The sequence below is a fragment of the Manis javanica genome, chromosome 15 (assembly GCF_040802235.1).
Source record: "Manis javanica isolate MJ-LG chromosome 15, MJ_LKY, whole genome shotgun sequence".
NCBI classification, from domain to species: Eukaryota; Metazoa; Chordata; class Mammalia; order Pholidota; family Manidae; genus Manis; species Manis javanica.
The window spans coordinates 43,412,032-43,432,054 of NC_133170.1; the positions used below are offsets into that span (position 1 = coordinate 43,412,032).

General features: G+C 38.2%; 1 protein-coding gene across 1 annotated transcript in view; it reads right to left on the bottom strand.

Moving 5' to 3' along the window:
- EFHB (EF-hand domain family member B) overlaps positions 1-20,023 on the bottom strand; it is a 76,986-nt gene that overhangs the window by 37,051 nt on the left and 19,912 nt on the right. Inside the window, exons 2-5 of the mRNA XM_036996296.2 lie at positions 10,550-10,612; positions 9,969-10,112; positions 9,074-9,254; positions 7,034-7,144 (exon numbers count right to left, since the gene is read on the bottom strand). Of these exons, the coding sequence (XP_036852191.2) occupies positions 7,034-7,144; positions 9,074-9,254; positions 9,969-10,112; positions 10,550-10,612 (499 nt within the window). The remainder of the gene's footprint in view (positions 1-7,033; positions 7,145-9,073; positions 9,255-9,968; positions 10,113-10,549; positions 10,613-20,023) is intronic.

The following is a 20,023-nucleotide window of genomic DNA, read 5'->3' on the forward strand; positions in this document are numbered from 1 at the left end:
GGAAGAACAATGCCAAATGAATAGTCTAACATCACAATTATCAAAACTGAAAAAAGAAGAACAAATGAGGCCTAAAGTCAGCAGAAGGAGGGACATAATAAAGATCAGAGAAGAAATAAACAAAATTGAGAAGAATAAAACAATAGCAAAACCAAGATCTGGTTCTTTGAGAGAATAAACAAAATAGATAAGCCTCTAGCCAAACTTATTAAGAGAAAAGAGAATCAACACAAATCAACATAATCAGAAATGAGAATGGAAAAATCACGACAGACTCCACAGAAATACAAAGAATTATTAAAGACTACTATGAAAACCTATATGCCAACAAGCTGGATAACCTAGAAGAAATGGACAACTTCCTAGAAAAATACAACCTCCCAAGACTGACCAAGGAAGAAACACAAAAGTTAAACAAACCAATTACAAGCAAAGAAATTGAAACGGTAATCAAAAAACTACCCAAGAACAAAACCCCGGGGCCAGACCGATTTAACTCGGAATTTTATCAGACACACAGAGAAGACATAATACCCATTCTTCTTAAACTGTTCCAAAAAATAGAAGAAGAGGGAATACTCCCAAACTCATTCTATGAAGCCAACATCACCCTAATACCAAAACCAGGCAAAGACCCCACCAAAAAAGAAAATTACAGACCAATATCCCTGATGAATGTAGATGCAAAAATACTCAATAAAATATTAGCAAACAGAATTCAACAGTATATCAAAAGGATCATACACCATGATCAAGTGGGATTCATCCCAGGGATGCAAGGATGGTACAACATTCGAAAATCCATCAACATCATCCACCACATCAACAAAAAGAAAGACAAAAACCACATGATCATCTCCATAGATACTGAAAAAGCATTTGACAAAATTCAACATCCATTCATGATAAAAACTCTCAGCAAAATGGGAATAGAGGGCAAGTACCTCAACATAATAAAGGCCATATATGATAAACCCACAGCCAGTATTATACTGAACAGTGAGAAGCTGAAAGCATTTCCTCTGAGATCGGGAACCAGACAGGGATGCCCACTCTCCCCACTGTTATTTAACATAGTACTGGAGGTCCTAGCCACGGCAATCAGACAAAACAAAGAAATACAAGGAATCCAGATTGGTAAAGAAGAAGTTAAACTGTCACTATTTGCAGATGATATGATACTGTACATAAAAAACCCTAAAGACTCCACCCCAAAACTACTAGAACTGATATCGGAATACAGCAAAGTTGCAGGATACAAAATTAACACACAGAAATCTGTAGCTTTCCTATACACTAACAATGAATCAATAGAAAGAGAAATCAGGAAAACAATTCCATTCACCATTACATCAAAAAGAATAAAATACCTAGGAATAAACCTAACCAAAGAAGTGAAAGACTTATACTCTGAAAACTACAAGTCACTCTTAAGAGAAACTAAAGGGGACACTAATAAATGGAAACTCATCCCATGCTCATGGCTAGGAACAATTAATATCGTCAAAATGGCCATCCTGCCCAAAGCAATATACAGATTTGATGCAATCCCTCTCAAATTACCAGCAACATTCTTCAATGAATTGGAACAAATAATTCAAAAATTCATATGGAAACACCCAAGACCCCGAATAGCCAAAGCAATCCTAAGAAAGAAGAATAAAGTAGGGGGGATCTCACTCCCCAACTTCAAGCTCTACTACAAAGCCATAGTAATCAAGACAATTTGGTACTGGCACAAGAACAGAGCCACAGACCAGTGGAACAGATTAGAGACCCCAGAAATTAACCCAAACATATATGGTCAATTAATATTTGATAAAGGAGCCATGGACATACAATGGCAAAATGACAGTCTCTTCAACAGATGGTGCTGGCAAAACTGGACAGCTACATCTAGGAGAATGAAACTGGACCATTGTCTAACCCCATATACAAAGGTAAACTCAAAATGGATTAAAGACCTAAATGTAAGTCATGAAATCATTAAACTCTTGGAAAAAAAACATAGGCAAAAACCTCTTAGACATAAACATGAGTGACCTCTTCTTGAACATATCTCCCCGGGCAAGGAAAACAACAGCAAAAATGAGCAAGTGGGACTACATTAAGCTGAAAAGCTTCTGTACAGCGAAAGACACCATCAATAGAACAAAAAGGAACTCTACAGTATGGGAGAATATATTTGAAAATGACAGATCCGATAAAGGCTTGACGTCCAGAATATATAAAGAGCTCACACGCCTCAACAAACAAAAAACAAATAACCCAATTAAAAAATACGCAGCGGATCTGAACAGACGGTTCTCCAAAAAAGAAATACAGATGGCCAACAGACACATGAAAAGATGCTCCACATCGCTAATTATCAGAGAAATGCAAATTACAACTACAATGAGGTATCACCTCACACCAGTAAGGATGGCTGCCATTCAAAAGACAAACAACAACAAATGTTGGCGAGGCTGTGGAGAAAGGGGAACCCTCCTACACTGCTGGTGGGAATGTAAATTAGTTCAACCATTGTGGAAAGCAGTATGGAGGTGCATCAAAATGCTCAAAACAGACCTACCATTTGACCCAGGAATTCCACTCCTAGGAATTTACCCTAAGAACGCAGCAATCAAGTTTCAGAAACACAGATGCACCCCTATGTTTACTGCAGCACTATTTACAATAGCCAAGAATTGGAAGCAACCTAAATGTCCATTGGTAGATGAATGGATAAAGAAGATGTGGTACATAAACACAATGGAATACTACTAAGCCATAAAAAGTGGAAAAATCCAACCATTTGCAGCAACATGGATGGAGCTGGAGAGTATTATGCTCAGTGAAATAAGCCAAGTGGAGAAAGAGAAATACCAAATGATTTCACTCATCTGAGGAGTATAGAAACAAAGGAAAAACTGAAGGAACAAAACAGCAGCGGAATTACAGAACCCAAAAATGGACTAATAGGTACCAAAGGGAAAGGAACTGGGGAAGATGGGTGGGCAGGGAGGGATAAGGGGGGGGAAGAAGAAGGGGGTATTAAGATTAGCATGCATGGGGGGGAGGGAGAAAGGGGAGGGTGGGCTGCACAACACAGAGAGGACAAGTAGTGACTCTACAACATTTTGCTAAGCTGATGGACAGTAACCGTAATGTGGTTGTTAGGGGGGACCTGATATAGGGGAGAGCATAGTAAACATAGTATTCTTCATGTAAGTATAGATTAAAAATTAAAAAAAAAAAAAGAAAGAAAGAAAGAAAAAAAAGGGGGATTACTCCTTGATAGGATAAAACTATTGGTAAATCAAAAATCAATGCATGCTTTAAATATCCTTAATGTTGATCACTTAAAGGGTGTCAGATGATCAGCTATGGAGGTACTCTTTTCTGATAATATTCCTTTCTCTTAATAAAAAAAAAAAAAGCAGTTACTGTGTGCTGACCTCCAATGAGTTCTGCACAGAGGTACAGAGGGCATGTCAAAGTGTGGGCAAAGGGTCTGTTTGTTTCTATGCAGAAGATCAAGGCCTAGCTTGGATACCCAGAAAATGAAATAAGATACGATATGAGGAGGAGCTTCCAGCATCAGCACTCTCTGGAGGACTTGTGCCGGGGGATGATCATCAAAAAGCCTCCACAGGGATCTGGACGATGCTGCGGTTGTGGCTGCATCCTGCCCACCGTCTCCTGGACTTGCCATAGGAATGAGGAGGGAGATGTCTAGGCTGGCATGTGCATACAGTGAGACAACGAATTTGACCGGATCTGTACTGTTGGAACTCAACCAGGAGGTGGGAGGGGTGCAAGGTGTAGCACTCCAAAATCTTATGACTATAGACTATCTACGGTTAAAAGAACGTATGGGATGTGAACAGATCCCAGAAATGGGCTGCTTTAATTTGTCTGATTTCTCTCAGACTGTTCAAGTACAGTTGGACAATATCCATCATATCATAGACAAATTTTCACAAATGCCTAGGGTGCCTAAATGGTTTTCTTGGCTTCACTGGAGATGGATGGTAATTATAGATTTGCTTTGTTTATGTCACCGTATTCCTATTATGTTAATATGTGTGTGCAAATTAGTTAGTAGTTTAAAACCTATACATACTTAAGGTACTATACAAGAAGATATGTCAAAGAAATAATCAATCCTCCCATGTTTCCTTCCATATGCTACATCTGCAGCTTTTCTTCTTTCTTCCTAATTACAACCCTTAAATAGAATTCATGCCTCATATCGAATTTACCGAGTATCATAATTCCTCCAGGTGGTAAAGATACCTCGAGACAAGTGCTGGGCATAGAAGCCACAGGGCATAAATCTGCAAAGAAGTAAAAAGCTAACCTTTTCAAACAATATGGCTTCTCTCTCACTTACCAACTTTACATTTCCCTGTTATGGCCCCGGAAGATGACTGGTTAGCCAGAGACGGGTAAGATTCCTCAAGGGAGGAACAACCTAAGACAGGCACAGTCGCAGGGGGCCATCAGGTGAGAATTTGGGGATCAACAGAGGTGAGGCTCAGAACCTCACCCCCCCTGCTTTGAGAGAAATCTGCATCCGTGGATGTTTTGCTGCCCTTGTCTAGCCTGGATTAATACTTAGTCCATAGGCACACACCTGATCATCTGATCATCTACATTTGCCCTCTTACAGCACTAAACTATGTTTTCTACCTTTATCTTGCATCTACCTACCACTTCAGCATTTTATTAAAAATAAAAATAATAATAATAATAAAGGGAGAAATGTGGGATCCACATATAAATCAAGTACAAAAATCAAACGAATATTCATATTTGACCTGATTGTTTATAGGTCATAATGCGTGATCAAAACCGAAAGTTTCTGTGATGAATGCCCTTGTACTGTTCACCATGTAAGAATCTATTCACTATGTAAGAATTCGTTCACCATGTAAGAACTTGTTCGTTATGCTTCAGAAGATTGGAGACTGACGAGAATTAGACTTGAGATGGATTAATGATTGTTCATTGAGCATTGACCCCCCCTATACTGAATTTTATTGTTGTTAACAACCATTTGATCAATAAATATGAGAGATGCCCTCTCAAAAAAAAAAAAAACATTTAAGAACACATATATAGATGTTTCTATATGTCTCAATGGCATGCAGTAGAAATTCAGCTTTATTTTTTCAAATAAATGTGCAAATATTTTAATTTGTAAAAAAAAAAAAAGGAAAAATCTGAGTGCATTTAAAAGATATGGTTGATATGTTATTTGCTGTTATTGAATGGTATTCTTGACATATTATTTTAAGTGAAAAATATAAATGTATGTAGGAGGTTCCCCCAAAAGCATGGGAAGTATCATTCCACTTAACTAAAGACAGATGGCTCAGTGGATGGCCACTAGAAAGATGTTCATTTATCAATGGTAGTTATCTCTGGCTAAAGGGATTTCAAGGTTGCATTTGCTTTTCTTCATTTTTCCATGATATTTAAATTCTCTACAATTATGTATTTTTATAACAAAGTAAAGCTACTTTCAGTATGAGAAAAAAATAATCCAATATTAATTGGATTCTATGACTTTTTAAAAGGCCAATGAAACATCTTTAAAAATCAGCAAATGGAGGTTATTTCAATCATTTTATAGTCCATTAGAGCTCTTGTAAATATAAAATATCTATGCTCATTTCCTCTAGTTGCTAAATGCACATAAGATACCTCATTATAGTTTGTCTATATTTATTCATTTGTTTATGTAGTTCTGTTTAAAACAATTAAAAGATATCCAATTCTGTGTGATAGATGCTAAACTTTTTCAAAAATGAATAAAATATTTCATAAGAGATGAAGAGAGTGAAGGAGGAATGAAGGAAGGAAGGGCAAGAGAGGGGAATGGAAGAGAGGAAAGGGGAGAGCCCCAGAAGCAGAGGGGGTGGAGCTATGCAGAGAGCTCCAGGTTGTGAGGGAAGCTGACCCAGTGGGTGGAAGCAATGGCAGTCTTTGAAAGGGAGGGTAAAGCAACCTCAGGACTGGCATCATATTGGAGAGTGTGGGGAACCAGCAGGGACTGGCCAGGAAAGGTCAGAAGGGCAGATTCCAGTCAGAGGAACAACAGATGTAGGACACAAGCCCGAGCTCTGAGCTGAAGTTTCAGAGGAAGAGCAGAGAGGAGAAGTGTGTGTGAGAGGGCAGTGGAGAGGAAGAAGCAGAGGAAGAGAGGCAGCAAGGGAGAGAGGGGCCCTGCACTGCAGAGAAGGGCAAGGCTTGTTTCTCACTAATAATAAAGACTGAGTGCAGGAATCACGCACAAGCCGTCAGCTCTATCAGGACATGTACCAGAGTCTAATTCTCAATCCTGTATTATATCAAGATTCTAATTAGCATCAGCACATCAACAATTAAGTTGTATTTTATTTTACAGCACAATAAACATCTAACATCTTCTAGTTGTGCTATAGAATGTTTCCAGTAGTGTGTTCCTATTAGACAAGATCACTTAATAATAATAATAGCTAGTACTTACTGAGCTCTCAGTATGTTCCAGGCACTATGCTAAGCATTTTGCAGGCACCACTTAATCCTTCACAATATTACCCCCTTTAAGAGATTAAAATAGATGATGATTGAAAAGTAAAATACCCAAGATCTAAACGATAGCAAATGGAAAAGCCAGGAGTTGAACCTGACCTGATTCAAAATTTGTACACTTGATCATTATCCAATATCCTCCTATATAACTAAGCACTTAAAATCCTGATATTTCAATACAACTAGTAGTTTTTAAGCCTAAAACCACTAAAACAAGATAAGACTAACATTTCATCTGTCTTAGATGTTTTATCATTTTAATGATACATGTATTTCTACATTTTATATACAAAATGCATAAGAGTATGTGTTCCCAGCTGTCAAGGTTTATGACCTTATGAATGACTAGTTATATACTGATCACCTATTATATGCCAGGCATTTAACTTTCTGCACATTATCTCCATTATTCCTCTTCACAAATCTGAGAGGCCTACAACCTCAGGCCTATTTTACACTGGAGGTTACTTACCCACATAATAATCATTGTGAGAAACAATATACAGATCATGTCCTTCCTGTCCTTCTTTGAATACTTCTTCATAGGGTTTTAGTGGATTCACCACATCTCTAGCAGATAATTCTAAAGGAATAATTAATGAAATCAGTTTTAAGGTGTTTTTCATCTGTAATATATTTAAATTGACTACAGCAAATGACACACAAAGTGTGTTGACTTCATAAGCTACATGGGCACGCTGGGCAAACACAGAGCCAACAAAGAAAGGACAAGAAAGACAGGACACAGCCTAGATGTCACTGTCCTCGGGAACCCCACCTCACTCCCTCGAATTCTGAAGAATATCAAATACCAGCTAATGGCTTAGGTTGTCCTGAGCCATATTCTCAGCCTTATTAAATTCCTGATTCCGAGAATCTCCGAACAATTTCGATTTTCATTTTCTCCTGACTTCCCAAGATAACCTAAGCAAATTTGAATCACAAATCAGTTTCAGAAACACTCTTAGTGCAAATTTTGGCAGCTGCACATGGGCGCACACACCCTGAGTCTGTTTTGATCTGAATATCCATCTTCAAAGTAGCCAAAAGTAACAGGGAAACCACTGGGTCAGGAAGAAATTCTTTCTACTGGTTCCAGATTTAGAACTATAAAATATTTAAGAGCTGCTTTCTGTGACGGGTGGTCCTCAGTTTTATATACAGTGAATTTTGATTTTTTAAATACAATTCCATTTACAATTTCACTTTTCCCTTTCATCCTAACATATTCAGATGTTTTCTTTCTTTTGGACCTTCTGTCAAGAATTGAGATCTGTAAACAAGCGTTAGGAATACCAGAAGGTAGTCCTCCTCAAGATAATCCTGTAAAGCAGTGCTTCCTTTTGATAAGTGAACCACTACACCTATTAATATACATATGCACTTTTGGAATGTTCTTTCTACTGTATATTTAAATGAGGTACACCTAGAGTACTTTCCACATTAAATGGACTAATGCTAGAGAACAGTTATGGTATAATTACTATAATACTGTAATGCCTTGTCTACTAAAAATTTCTTAATCATATTAAGAAATTTTATCTGTTCTACAATACATTTTTTCTTGTTTTGAATTTTAACAAATTTTAACGTTAGTCTAATTCAGTAAAGTACAATGCATATTTTGCAATCCAATGGAGGCATAATTTATCCACAGAGTGGATGTCACTATGTTTAGAAAAATAATCTAATGGACTTTTTGCTGAAAAAGATAAGGCTCCTAGATTAAAAGCCTTAATGGGTACAGAGAGACAAAGAGAGAACTGGATTTCTCTGCAGGATAAAAAAGAATGGAATTTGTGGTCTCCCATGGCAAGACCCCTGGAGAGAGGGGCCAGGAGCCCTGAAAAGGATATAGGAGATAAATGTGAGAAAGGTGTACAGGAAAGTGCTCAACAAGTGTCCGGAGGCTAGGGCTTCAGAAGAAATAACGGCCTGTGACCAATTTCATTATAAGTGGTTGTTTGTTGAAAGATGTCTTCTACCCCCTCTCAAAATGAAAGTGAAAGCCTGCTCTCCACACTGCGCATGTGTTTGGTTAATATGTGGGTAGACATTGTGGATGTGCATAAACAGAGTGTGGTGCATAGCTTTTACCAAACTTGTCTGTTCCATGGTCTACTTTATGAAACAAATGGAGTCTCATAAAGACTTAAAAGTTGGGAACACATCAGAAGCATTGGTGGAAATAAACACACAAATGGGTGCCCAGGGAGAAGGGATTGCAGCTTTCCCAGCTGGCCCTGATGTCAACTTTCCTAAGTCTCTTTCCTCCCTTTATACTAACTCCACTGTGCCTGCTGAATCTGTTCTCCAAAATCTGAATTTTTACTGCCTTGGCACACACAGAGTCTAGGATTCTGGGCCTTAGGGCAGCTTTCTTACTATGATCCCATCTTTCATTCTTGAATCACCGTTTAAACCATCACCAACCAGTTTATCAATGAGACACTAAATCCCATTTTTAAGACTTATTTTACCACCCACTCCCTACCCCTTACTTTTTTACTACCTCTGATGAATGCTGTCCCAAATGTCGTATTGAGTATATCCATGCCTTTAGGTAATCTTGGTGTTTGATCATGAGATTTTCCCAGTGGGGCCCGTTGATTGCTAAAGTAAACTGATTCCTTTTTATCTTTAATTTTCTGTTGAAATTTTGTAATGGGTTGTGGGTTTACCAATACCTTTGCCTAAAGAAATCATACAAAGCACATATATAGCAACAAAAATGTCAAGATCTGAAAACTGTAATTCTAATCAGTAGCTAGAGAAAAAAGAGTATGACTGTGGAACATTTCCTATGCTCACCTTCTTCAAAGGAACTGTCAGAATTGGGGCCACAAAGCTTAAACATGCCTTAATATGAATTTTCAATGGGGTTAAAAGGTTTCAAAGGGGATAAAAGATTTATGAGGGGAGCTCCCCAGTTATTTGGCTCAAATATTCCAAAAATGTGGAAATGCCAGGCACAGAACTGTGCGATTTCCACACGCTCTCTCCAGATATACAGATCAGGTTTTTTGAATCTAGACTGTCCATTCAGTCACAGCCAAGACACATTCAGGCCCCAGCCCCATTCAGTGTCTACCTAGCCCTTTGTGGTGCCTCTAGGCAGTGTCACCCAGCCTTTGTCTTCTCTGTTCTCTAACAAAGCCTGACAGCATTTCTCTTCACTGTGAGAAAATGGAGCGCAACTTGGCTGTCATTATCAGGGGAGAATATACAGTTTGTGGCTCAAACCATTAATTTCCTCCATACTCTCTGGCATTGCTTCTTGGGTCTTTCAACTGCTCAAAATTAAGGGTGGAAAGGAAATTGGAACTGATTATTTCAATAATACCTCATTTGTGCATTTTTACTTTGGGAAGTTGGTAGTGTACAGGGAAAAAAAGAAAAGTAGTTACCGGTATTGAAATTTTAGACCTTATTCCATGTGTCAAGTAAGGGGCAATTTGGGGATCATTTGCTCTGCCATAAAATACTCTTTCGGCTCCAGCAGGTGGATATCTGAAGTTGAAAAATTTTTTTGCCTCAGGTGGAGTTACTGGCTACAAACAGTGAGACAAGAAAATACAATCATTAAGTATAGTTTTAAAAATATTAGCAGGACTGATCTATGCCAGTGAATACCCTTCATTGCATGAGTGGAGAACTCCAGCTCCAAATAATGAAACTTCCTAAAATTTGCTTTTTTGAGGAAATAACATATTTTAAAATATATATTAGAAAATAACCAGGAAGTATCCAATGTAGAAAGCATGTAGTGAATAACTATTTCCTCCTGAAAAAAATGGAATCTCCAGTAGTTTCTGAAGAGCTAGGAACTGTAAGCTTGTAGTTTTCACTTCCTTGGACAAACTCAGTAGAAGACCTCAAAATATAGTAAAGAATCCTAATTGGCTGCATTAAATTTATACAATTTTCATAAGGAATGTTGAGGGTTGCCTATCTTATGCTCACACAAATGCATATTGAAAATGCTCACCCTGGGAAACTTTTCAGTCAAGCAGGTTGCAACTCTGTATCCAATTGGAATAACTTTCCCTGCCTAAGGAAAAAAAAAGCAACGGTTGGTCATTGTCAGAGTAGAAGGGGAACATTTTGAAGAACAGAATTTATTTCAATTCAGCCTATGCTTCTAATGCTACAATGTTACTTTCAACTGCTTAAACACCATTTAGAAAAAGAACAGCAAATTTAACACAGTTCTGATATATCATATAAACATTAAATGCAAAATTTATAGTATTGTATTTATATATACATATATATTTATTTTTTTATATATATATAAGTGCTAGCATTGTCAGTGATTCATCCAATTATAGGACCTCCATGAGATGCTGAGGGATTCAACTTTCAGAAATAATCTTCTCATACCTCACAAGTTAATTATCAGCAGTCCTATATCATTAGTGAATGGGGGTAGGGCTGCATTCAAGCTGAGCTCAAGATAAAGTTTAACTATTTCTGAGCATGTGGGTATTTTGCATGTGGGTATGTTTCCACCAACACCCTAAATTTTGGCATATGTAAACAAGTCACACCTGGCCAAGCTCCTTCAGTGAATCCCCTGAATGCACATGGCTTTGTTTCAATTAATTCTAATTTGGGTCTTATCTGTCCTTCTTCTGCCCAAGGCAAAGATTATAACTGTTCATTCCCAGCAATACACCTCTTATCTATTTCCCCTTTATCATTTCAAGGCAGCTAACAGTTATTTCTGCAAAGCATGAGTTTCTCTTTAAAAAACTGAGAGAGAGAAACTTCCTCTAAATAGTGTTCTAGGTCTCTGGAGAGGCACCAGGGGAATTAGTTTGGACAGAGGAAAGCAGACAGATGGAGAGTTGGGTGGAAGATGAATGGATAGATGTTGGCAGGGGACAGATAAGGGAGGGGTGACTGGATGAAAGTATAAATAGATGCATATAGATGGGTAGGTGAAAGTTTTCTATTATGTTAAGTGTTAAGAGCAGAATTCCTCTTAGGGGGAGAATCATCAAGGTTTAAGAGAGTATCTTAGTGACATCTCTAGGTATAAAAGAGGAAGCCCATGGACACAGCAAGACAGAAGTTAAGTGCTTTGCTAAAAAATGGGAGAAAATATGAACTCTTGATGGGACAGAGTAAGGGTAGGAATATTAAGAAGAAGGTGGCAGGAGGGCAAGTTCTAGCAGCAAGGTGAAAGACCCAAGATGAGAAACTGGCCAATGATAAGTCCAGCCTTAATGGCAAATTTTGAGTAAATTCTACTCACACTACTACATTATGTGAGGAGAACCTTGCATAAGAAGGGAAAGGGGCTATACTCTAACTTGAGTTTGAAGCAGGTGGAGAAAAAGGAGGAGAGATACAAGTGATTTTTAATTCAACTGGAAATTGTAAGAAATCTCAGAGATAAATGTCTCTTGCTATTTGTGTTACAGGAGCTCCAGTCACTTTTTTAAATAGTCAATGGAAAGGTGACCTCCTAAGCCTGAAGAACATGGGAATAACCAGGAAGCTACTCTCTGGGTGATAGATATTTAGAGAGATAGGAGTCCATGGTCTGATAGATAATTTTACTTGTCTCTCATCTGCTTCCCTTTTAAGAGTTTAACAGTGGATATTCTAGGTATCCACCATTGTAAGCATTCTACTGGACAGAAATGCCTTTGGTATTCCTCATGAGGGCTGCCCACATGAAAAGCAGTTTTCAGATCAGTAGCTGTTATTATGTTTTGATGTCCTCGTGCCATTTGGTTGGAGACAAATGTGGAAGACATTATGTCTGAGTTCAGTAGTGCTGTGATGTGTGTGACAAGTCTCCCCCGCCCTACCCCAGTCATGGATATGTATTTCAAGGATGCCTGTACATCAGTTTGAGTGAAGGGGAGCAGAATATGCTATCCCAAAATATTCCTCTCTGGCACAGGCTTATTTTGAGCTGATTAGTTTAAGAGCAGCTCTGAAAACAGAGCAAGGTTACCCTTTTGTAAGGGACGTTTACATTATACAAAGGAAATTATTTGTAAAGATGTCTCTTTCTCTGTACCTGGAAGAAAAGGTTGAGTCCAAGTCTCCAGAAACTCTCATCAATGGAAAAGGTGCTTACTTAAATCTTCCTAACAGTCCTTACCCTTGTTTACCATGCTTTTTTCCTGGTAACCTCTCATAAGTGGCCTTCTCCTTGCCCCAACATTTTTGTTTTGTCTTGTGAAAATTAGTAAGGGGAGACCTCACTGACATGGCATCAGGAGGCATGCAGGGTGAGCTCTCATACCCACCATTCTTCATAAAACTCAGACCCCACTAGACAAGACAGTAGCCTTCCGGCTCCCAGTAACAGCCCAGCCAATGAGAAGCCACAATATGTGAGACTCCCAGTTTCTTAAATGACGTTTTGTTTAGAACAGCCATCCCACCTAGGCGCTTTCCTCTGTAAAAGGAGTGTTTTCAACTTTGCTCTCTGGATTTGCCTATGCTCTTGCCATAGCTTGCTTGCCATAAGTTCCTTCTTTGTACTGTTCTTCTCAATATTTTGGTACTATGCATTGCCTTATTAAATAAAAGAAAGCCATAAAGGGTTATCAAAAAGTCTATAAACAATTTCAAATTGAAGGAAAAGAGCTGCAAGAGCATTAGAAATTAAGAATGATAATCAAGTATATGTAGACCCAGGACAGAATTTAGAAGCAGCTTTAATGGCCATTCTGAGTTCTACCTCCTCAACTCCGAGTGGTGGCCCAGGGTGATCCTAATGACCTCCCCAACCTGAGAAAGAGAAAGATGATCTTCCCCTTCTTTTGCCTCAGAGTCCTTTGGTAAAAAGATCCAGCCAAGAAACAAATATTAGGTGTAACCCCATCAACAAACAAACCCTAAAACACACACTGCAGTACTGTGAACTCCTTGGGACCTTTTCCTGCACTTACAGGTAATGGATAACTTTTTTTTTAATTCTGCAATAACTCAGGAAATACTGGATCTTTAGCACACGGATATACTTTTTAAATGTCAAAAAGAAGGATTAGTCAATGATTTCCCAATAATTTGACTTCGGAGACTTTATTTATTTGTAACATCAGCACTAGCCTAGTAGTCCTGAAAAGCCCTATAGGAATATGTAGCTGGAAGTTTCATTTCTCTAAGTTTGTTTACTACTGACTTCATTTATAAAATAAGTCATACTTTCCAACTTTGGCAATCAAAAATGTGCATATAGGTAAGACAATGGGTTTTTGATAACATAAATCTTTTTCCCTTTCTTTTAAAGATTTCTTCCCAATTACCTTGTCAACCAAGATTGGTTTTAGAGGAGTTCAAATTTACACTAATCCTATATAACATAACTAAAAACAGCCTGAAATGAACACTAATAATGGTTAGTGGATTTGTCAAAGGTGCAAGGGAAGTGAAGATAAAAGTCTCAAACTCAGGAAAGAAAAATGAAGCCAAACAATTATTTTACAAAGTATTTCCAACTACATCTTAGTGGCCACTGCAGCAAGGTGTCCCTGATTGTTCACTCACCTCCACATAGCATTGCTTTAGCACCCATCACCCAGAAGGACAAGGCTATTGTCCCTCAAGTTCAAGTCAAACATTTACATATGATACAGATTTGGCAAGGAACTTATATTACCCAGTTCAAAAGTGTTAAAATAACTTTTTTATTTTTATGCCTGTTATTTTTTTCTTTCTCTCTTTTTCAGAATTAATTTGTCTAAGCAATACATGGTCTTCATTTAAAAATCTAAGTGATGTAATAAAAAACAGCATTTCCCTGATTCATTTGTACTTAGTCCTGCTTTCTAAAGCCAACTGTCTTCTCTGTACTTCCTGTGATTTCTATTAATCTTCACATTTCTATACAGCACTATTATTCTGCTATGTATGAATTAGTTTAGACATCATATACTGATAGCCTTTTTATGGCAGAGAAGGCATAGCTCCCTTACACCATCACTACTTCCCTTTCTTGTTCTCTCAAAATAGTTATATCACAATTTTTGATAAAGCCAATAATGTTTAGATAACCATAATTAGATTACTGTTCATTCCTGAATTTACCAAGTAGGTATGTATTATAAGTACGGTTTTTTCCTAAACATTGCTTTCACGTTTTTAATAGGCCTACTTTAAATTTTTCCAACTGCTCCAACTATCAAATTTCTAGGGCTATTATTATTAATATTTTTAACTTGGATTTATTCCCCCATTTCACTAAAGTAAATCCTTTAGTCATTTCCTAAGAATGTTGTGGTTCAAACCATAATATTTCCAGAATATCTCGCCTGGCCTTAGTGCATCTGCATCCTCAGGGCTGGAGAGAAGTATGGCTTTAGTGCATTTATGTATCAATAGGCTTCCTTCAGAGGTGGAGAGAAATTCATCTCCATATCAGTGGGCAATTACCTGGGCAACGGAGGGCTTATCTGTACCTGAGAGGTGAGGTGGGGGGACTGGTTTTGCTTCTGCCAGAGCAGGAAAAAGAAACGGCCCTGGACTGCAGTTTGTAAGCAATAAATGGATTTTAAACTTTATTTCTCCCTTTGACTGATTTCGGTCTTACCGGTATTTTGCCCCAGGATTTCCTTTCGCCAGACTTACAAATACATAAAAGCCAATTTTTAATTCCTTGCTTCCGTAAAACTTAGAAGAAACAGGCCCAAAATGGAGTCACCTGTACTAAGCCACATGTCAGCAAACTAGGACTTAATAGTTAACCTACCTGCAGTTTCAGCCTCTCCCAAAAGTGGATTTTCAAACCTGATCAACACTAGCAAAATAATCTACATAATAGACCCCCATCCTCTCTCCAAAGGAAGATGACCTTGCCTGAAATAATTCTCTCTGTTATGACTTTCTTGTCCCTTCCCTCTTCTCCCTCTAAAATCTGCCCTTTAGTACAGCTCTTCAGAGCTCCTTTCACTTGCTAGTGGGGATGCTGCCTAATTCATGAGTTGTTGAAAAAAGCCAGTTAGATTTTCAAATTTATTCAGTTGAGTTTTGTTTTTTAACAGATTCTTGAGAATGTCTTTATTCCACCTTTTTGTTTGTTTGTTTTTATTAAAGTATCATTGATATACAATCTTATGAAGGTTTCACATGAGCAACATTGTGGTTACTACATTCACCCATATTATCAAGGCCCTCCCACACACCCCATTGCAGTCACTGTCCACCCTAAGATGCTATAGAGTCACTATTTGTCTTCTTCGTGCTATACTGACTTCCCCATGACTTCCCCACAGTATGTGTTTTAATCATAATGCCCTTTAATCCCCTTCTCCCTCCCTCCCCATCCATCCTCCCCAACCCCTTCTCTTTGGTAACCACTAGTCTTTTCTTGGAGTCTGTGAGTCTGCTTCTGTTTTGTTCCTTCAGTTTTGCTTTGTTGTTAAACTCCACAAATGAGTGAAATCATTTGGTACTTATCTTTTTCTGCCTGGCTTATTTCACTGAGCATAATACCCTCTAGCTCCATCCATGTTGTTGTAAATGGTAGGATTTGTTTTCTTCTTCTTATGCTGAATAGTATTTCATTGTGTATTTGTGCCACCACCTTCTTTATCCATTCATCTACTGATGGACACTTAGGTTGTTTCCGTATGTTGGCTATTGTAAATAGTGCTGTGATAAACATAGGGGTGTATATGTTTTTTTGAATCAGGGATCTTGTTTTCTTCTGGTAAATTCCTAGGAGTGGCATTCCTGGGTCAAATGGTTATTTCTATTTTTAGTTTTTTGAGGAACCTCCATATTGCTTTCCACAAAGGTTGGACAAATTTACATTCCCACCAGCAGTGTAGGAGGGTTCCCCTTTCTCTGCATCCACACCAGCATTTGTTGTTTCTTGTCTTTTGGATGTTGGCCATCCTAACTAGCGTGAGGTGATATCTCATTGTGTTTTTTTTAATTTGCATTTCCCTGATAATTAGTGATGAGGAGCATTTTTTCATGTGCCTGTTGGCCATCTGAATTTCTTCTTTGGAGAAGTGTCTGTTCAGATCCTCCACCCATTTTTTAATTGGGTTATTTGCTTTTGAGGTGTTGAGGCATGTTAGTTCTTTAAATATTTTGGATGTTAACCCCTTATTGAATATGTCATTTATAAATATATTCTCCAATATTGTAGGATGCCTTTTCGTTCTACTGATGGTGTCCTTTGCTATACAAAAGTTTTTTAGCTGTTGAGAAGTCTAATGCAGTTCTGGATTTTGCTCCCTGGTATGTGATGTTTTTCCTCCAGTGGAAATATTTAGAATCATATTTGTATCCCTACTTTTCAGAAATTTCACAATAATCTTATGTGGTATGGGTCTTCTTTTCTTCATTTGGCTTGATCCTCAATTAAGTACATGCAATCTTGATTTGTATCCTTCAAGGAAATTTTGCTGTATTTATGTGACAATTTTCTCCACCTTGTTTTATTTAGTCTCTTTCTAGAACTACTGTTAGTCAACTGTTCCCTAATACTTCTAATCTGTTTGTTTTCATGTCTGGGAAATGCCTGTGATTTCATCTTTCAATCCTCTATTGAATTTTTATTTAGATTACATATTTAAGCTCTAAAGTTATTTCTTCTTCTGACTGTCCATTTAAAAGTTCTAATCTTATTTTATGATGCAACATCTTTTCTCTCTCAGGTAATCTTTTTAGTTTACATTTTTCTCTGTTCCCTCTGTGTTTGTGTATATATTTTCCCTTAGCTTGTTCTGGACCCTCCTCTTCAGGTTGTAGTCTGATCATCTTAAAAGTCAGGCACTACAAGGATGATTAGCAGTCCAGTGTGTGTTGCAGGGCTTGTTGACTCTTGGGCTTTCCTAAAAGGTCATCAGACAGTGAGGCAGCCTCTATTTTGGTAGAGTTCCCAAAATCCCTAATTTTTTTCCCCTTCGACTATTTAGAAAGTCCAGAGAGTTGTGATAATGGCAATAATAGTTGATGATTATAAAACACATAGCACATGTTGAACTTTGTTCCTAGCCTTTTCATATGTATTAATTCATTTAACACTCATAATGATTTCCACAAGGTAGGTACTATTACCATCATCATCTCCTTTGTGAGCAAATCAAGGCACAGAGAGATTGAGCAACAGGATTATACTGTTCATATATTTGCAGATATCTAAACCTAAGCAAGCCAGCTTCTAAAACTCTATTCTTATTCATGACCTTCTATTGTGTCTCTATGCACAGGTGATAGGATTCACTTTACTCCTGGCTACTGGCCTTCCAGGGACCAGTTGGGAGAGGAAGCTAGGGAAACTCCATTACAGAATACACACTTTAAGTTATTAACACCTCCTTTTCAACCTAGAGTTGCCCCCTGCCTTATCTTGGGCCTGGGAAAATAAATCCACAGTTTGGGTGAAAGAGAATGGGGGCTGGTTCATAGACGCAGAGAGTCAGGGTAGCATAGGATGGAGAAGTAAAACTGGAAACCCAACTATAATGAACATGGACTTTAACCGATTCTTCACTTTTCAGATCCAAGCTTTACTACACCTCTCTCCAAGAACTGAGCTTCTCAGGGATTATTCCAGGCAAATTGGATCACTTCTGGTAGAAATTACCACCCATCTGTTTCCCTCAAATAACTTTTTCCCTGATTTATAAAATCAGTTGCCAAATCTCCACTTTCCTATTGGCTGAGGGTTTCATCCCTGGGCAAGCTCACTATGGATTAGATGAGACTGAGAAATGACAAGGGAACATTCTTGGGGTAAAAGCGTTTATACTCGGCTTCATTCTCCCAGCAGTAGGTCAAGCACTAGAATCACACCTGCATCCAGCAGTCTGCAGATCCATAATCCACCTCCATCTCTACCTCTGCCCAGAGCACTGGGCAGAGCACTTTATATAGTTACTCAGTCAATAATAGCTTATTGCCTATGGGTGTGGAAGCATTAGCCTAGCAGTAGGCCAATTACATCATCCAGTAGTTTAGGGTCAGGTGAGGATCCTGGCCATAGGAACTTCCATTTTTCCCACACTCCTCTTATAATTTCTTTTCCCTTAAGGCTTATTATCTTTAAAAAAATTACAGGCCTCAAATCAGAAAACTAGTAATGATATTAGTATCTAACGTAAGGACTCCAAATCACCATTTGACCTGACACTGTCCTTTATAGCAAAAGGAGCAAATCCAAGATCACAGTGATTCTTTGGTTCCTCCAAGAAGCAGATACCACAATGAAACATGTAGGAAATTTGGGGGGAAAACACCTGTGAAAGATAAAGGAGATGGAGTAGGCAGGGAGAGTGTTCAGACTACAACACTTGTGAAAGAAGAGCAGGAAGGAAGAATTAACAAGGAATCTCAGCACAATTCTGAGGAAATTTTGGTCAGGCCAATGAGTAGCCTCTGAAACTAAGCTTTGTGATAAAAGAACCCCATGTTGGGTTAAAAGGGTGCAGCTCTAGTGTCCCTGCTGTGCTTAGTCACCAGAGGTCTGGCCTGGTACATACTGTCTCTGTGGTAGATCCATAGGGGCAGCAGATGGAAATTGTCAGTAGGCTAATCCCCTGCCCACCCCAACCCCGCACCAGGTCCTCTTGAAGGGATATGTGAGCCAGGCACCTCCATTTCCACCACACACCCAAAGCATTGAGTTGTCATGTCTTTCTCATCCCCTTCAGTCAAGAACAGTTCCTAATGTCCTTTCCTGGTCTTTCATGACCTTGACCTTTGTTTGTATAGGCCAGTTTTTTTGTAAAATGTCCCTCAATTTGGATTCAACTGGTGTTTTCTTATGATTCTCAGAAACAGTGCTGTGTTCTATCAGGGAGCTCCCACTGTCAATTTGTCCTATCACTGGTAGTGTTAACTTTGATCATGAAATGAAGGCACTGTCTGCTAGGTTTCCCTACTATAAAGTTATTTTTCCTTCATAATTAATAATTATTCTATGTGAATATACAATTCCTCACTAAATTTTCACCTACTATTTTAATATCTATTGATGATTCTTGCCAAATCATTACTACTATGATACGGTTGCTAAATGGTGGACCTCCCAATTCCATTGTTCCATCTACACTTACTAATTGACATTATACTGCAAGGAAACTTTATTTTCTTGCTATTTATTCAATCCTTCAGGTATTTACACTAATATGGGCTCATGATTTTTATTTTAATGGTAATTTTATTCAGTGCTCAAAGCATAACAGTTTGGATCACTGAGAATCCCTTCAAGCTTGTTTCTGTGTTCTTTAGACATCTACATTATTCTTTGAGAATTTTTTTACTTTTTGGCTCTCAAAGGTGTTCCAGCTTCATATTGTACTGTACCAGCCCTAAAGTCAGCCACTCCTCCAAAGAGTCCTGATTCCTTTTAATAGTGAATGGTATTCAGAAATTAAGACCTGGATTTTTGTATGCTCATTGCTACCAAATAAGCATTACTTCTAGTTCTTCTTAGAGGATTGAGTTAGGAAATGTATGTAATGTATACACACCCACACAC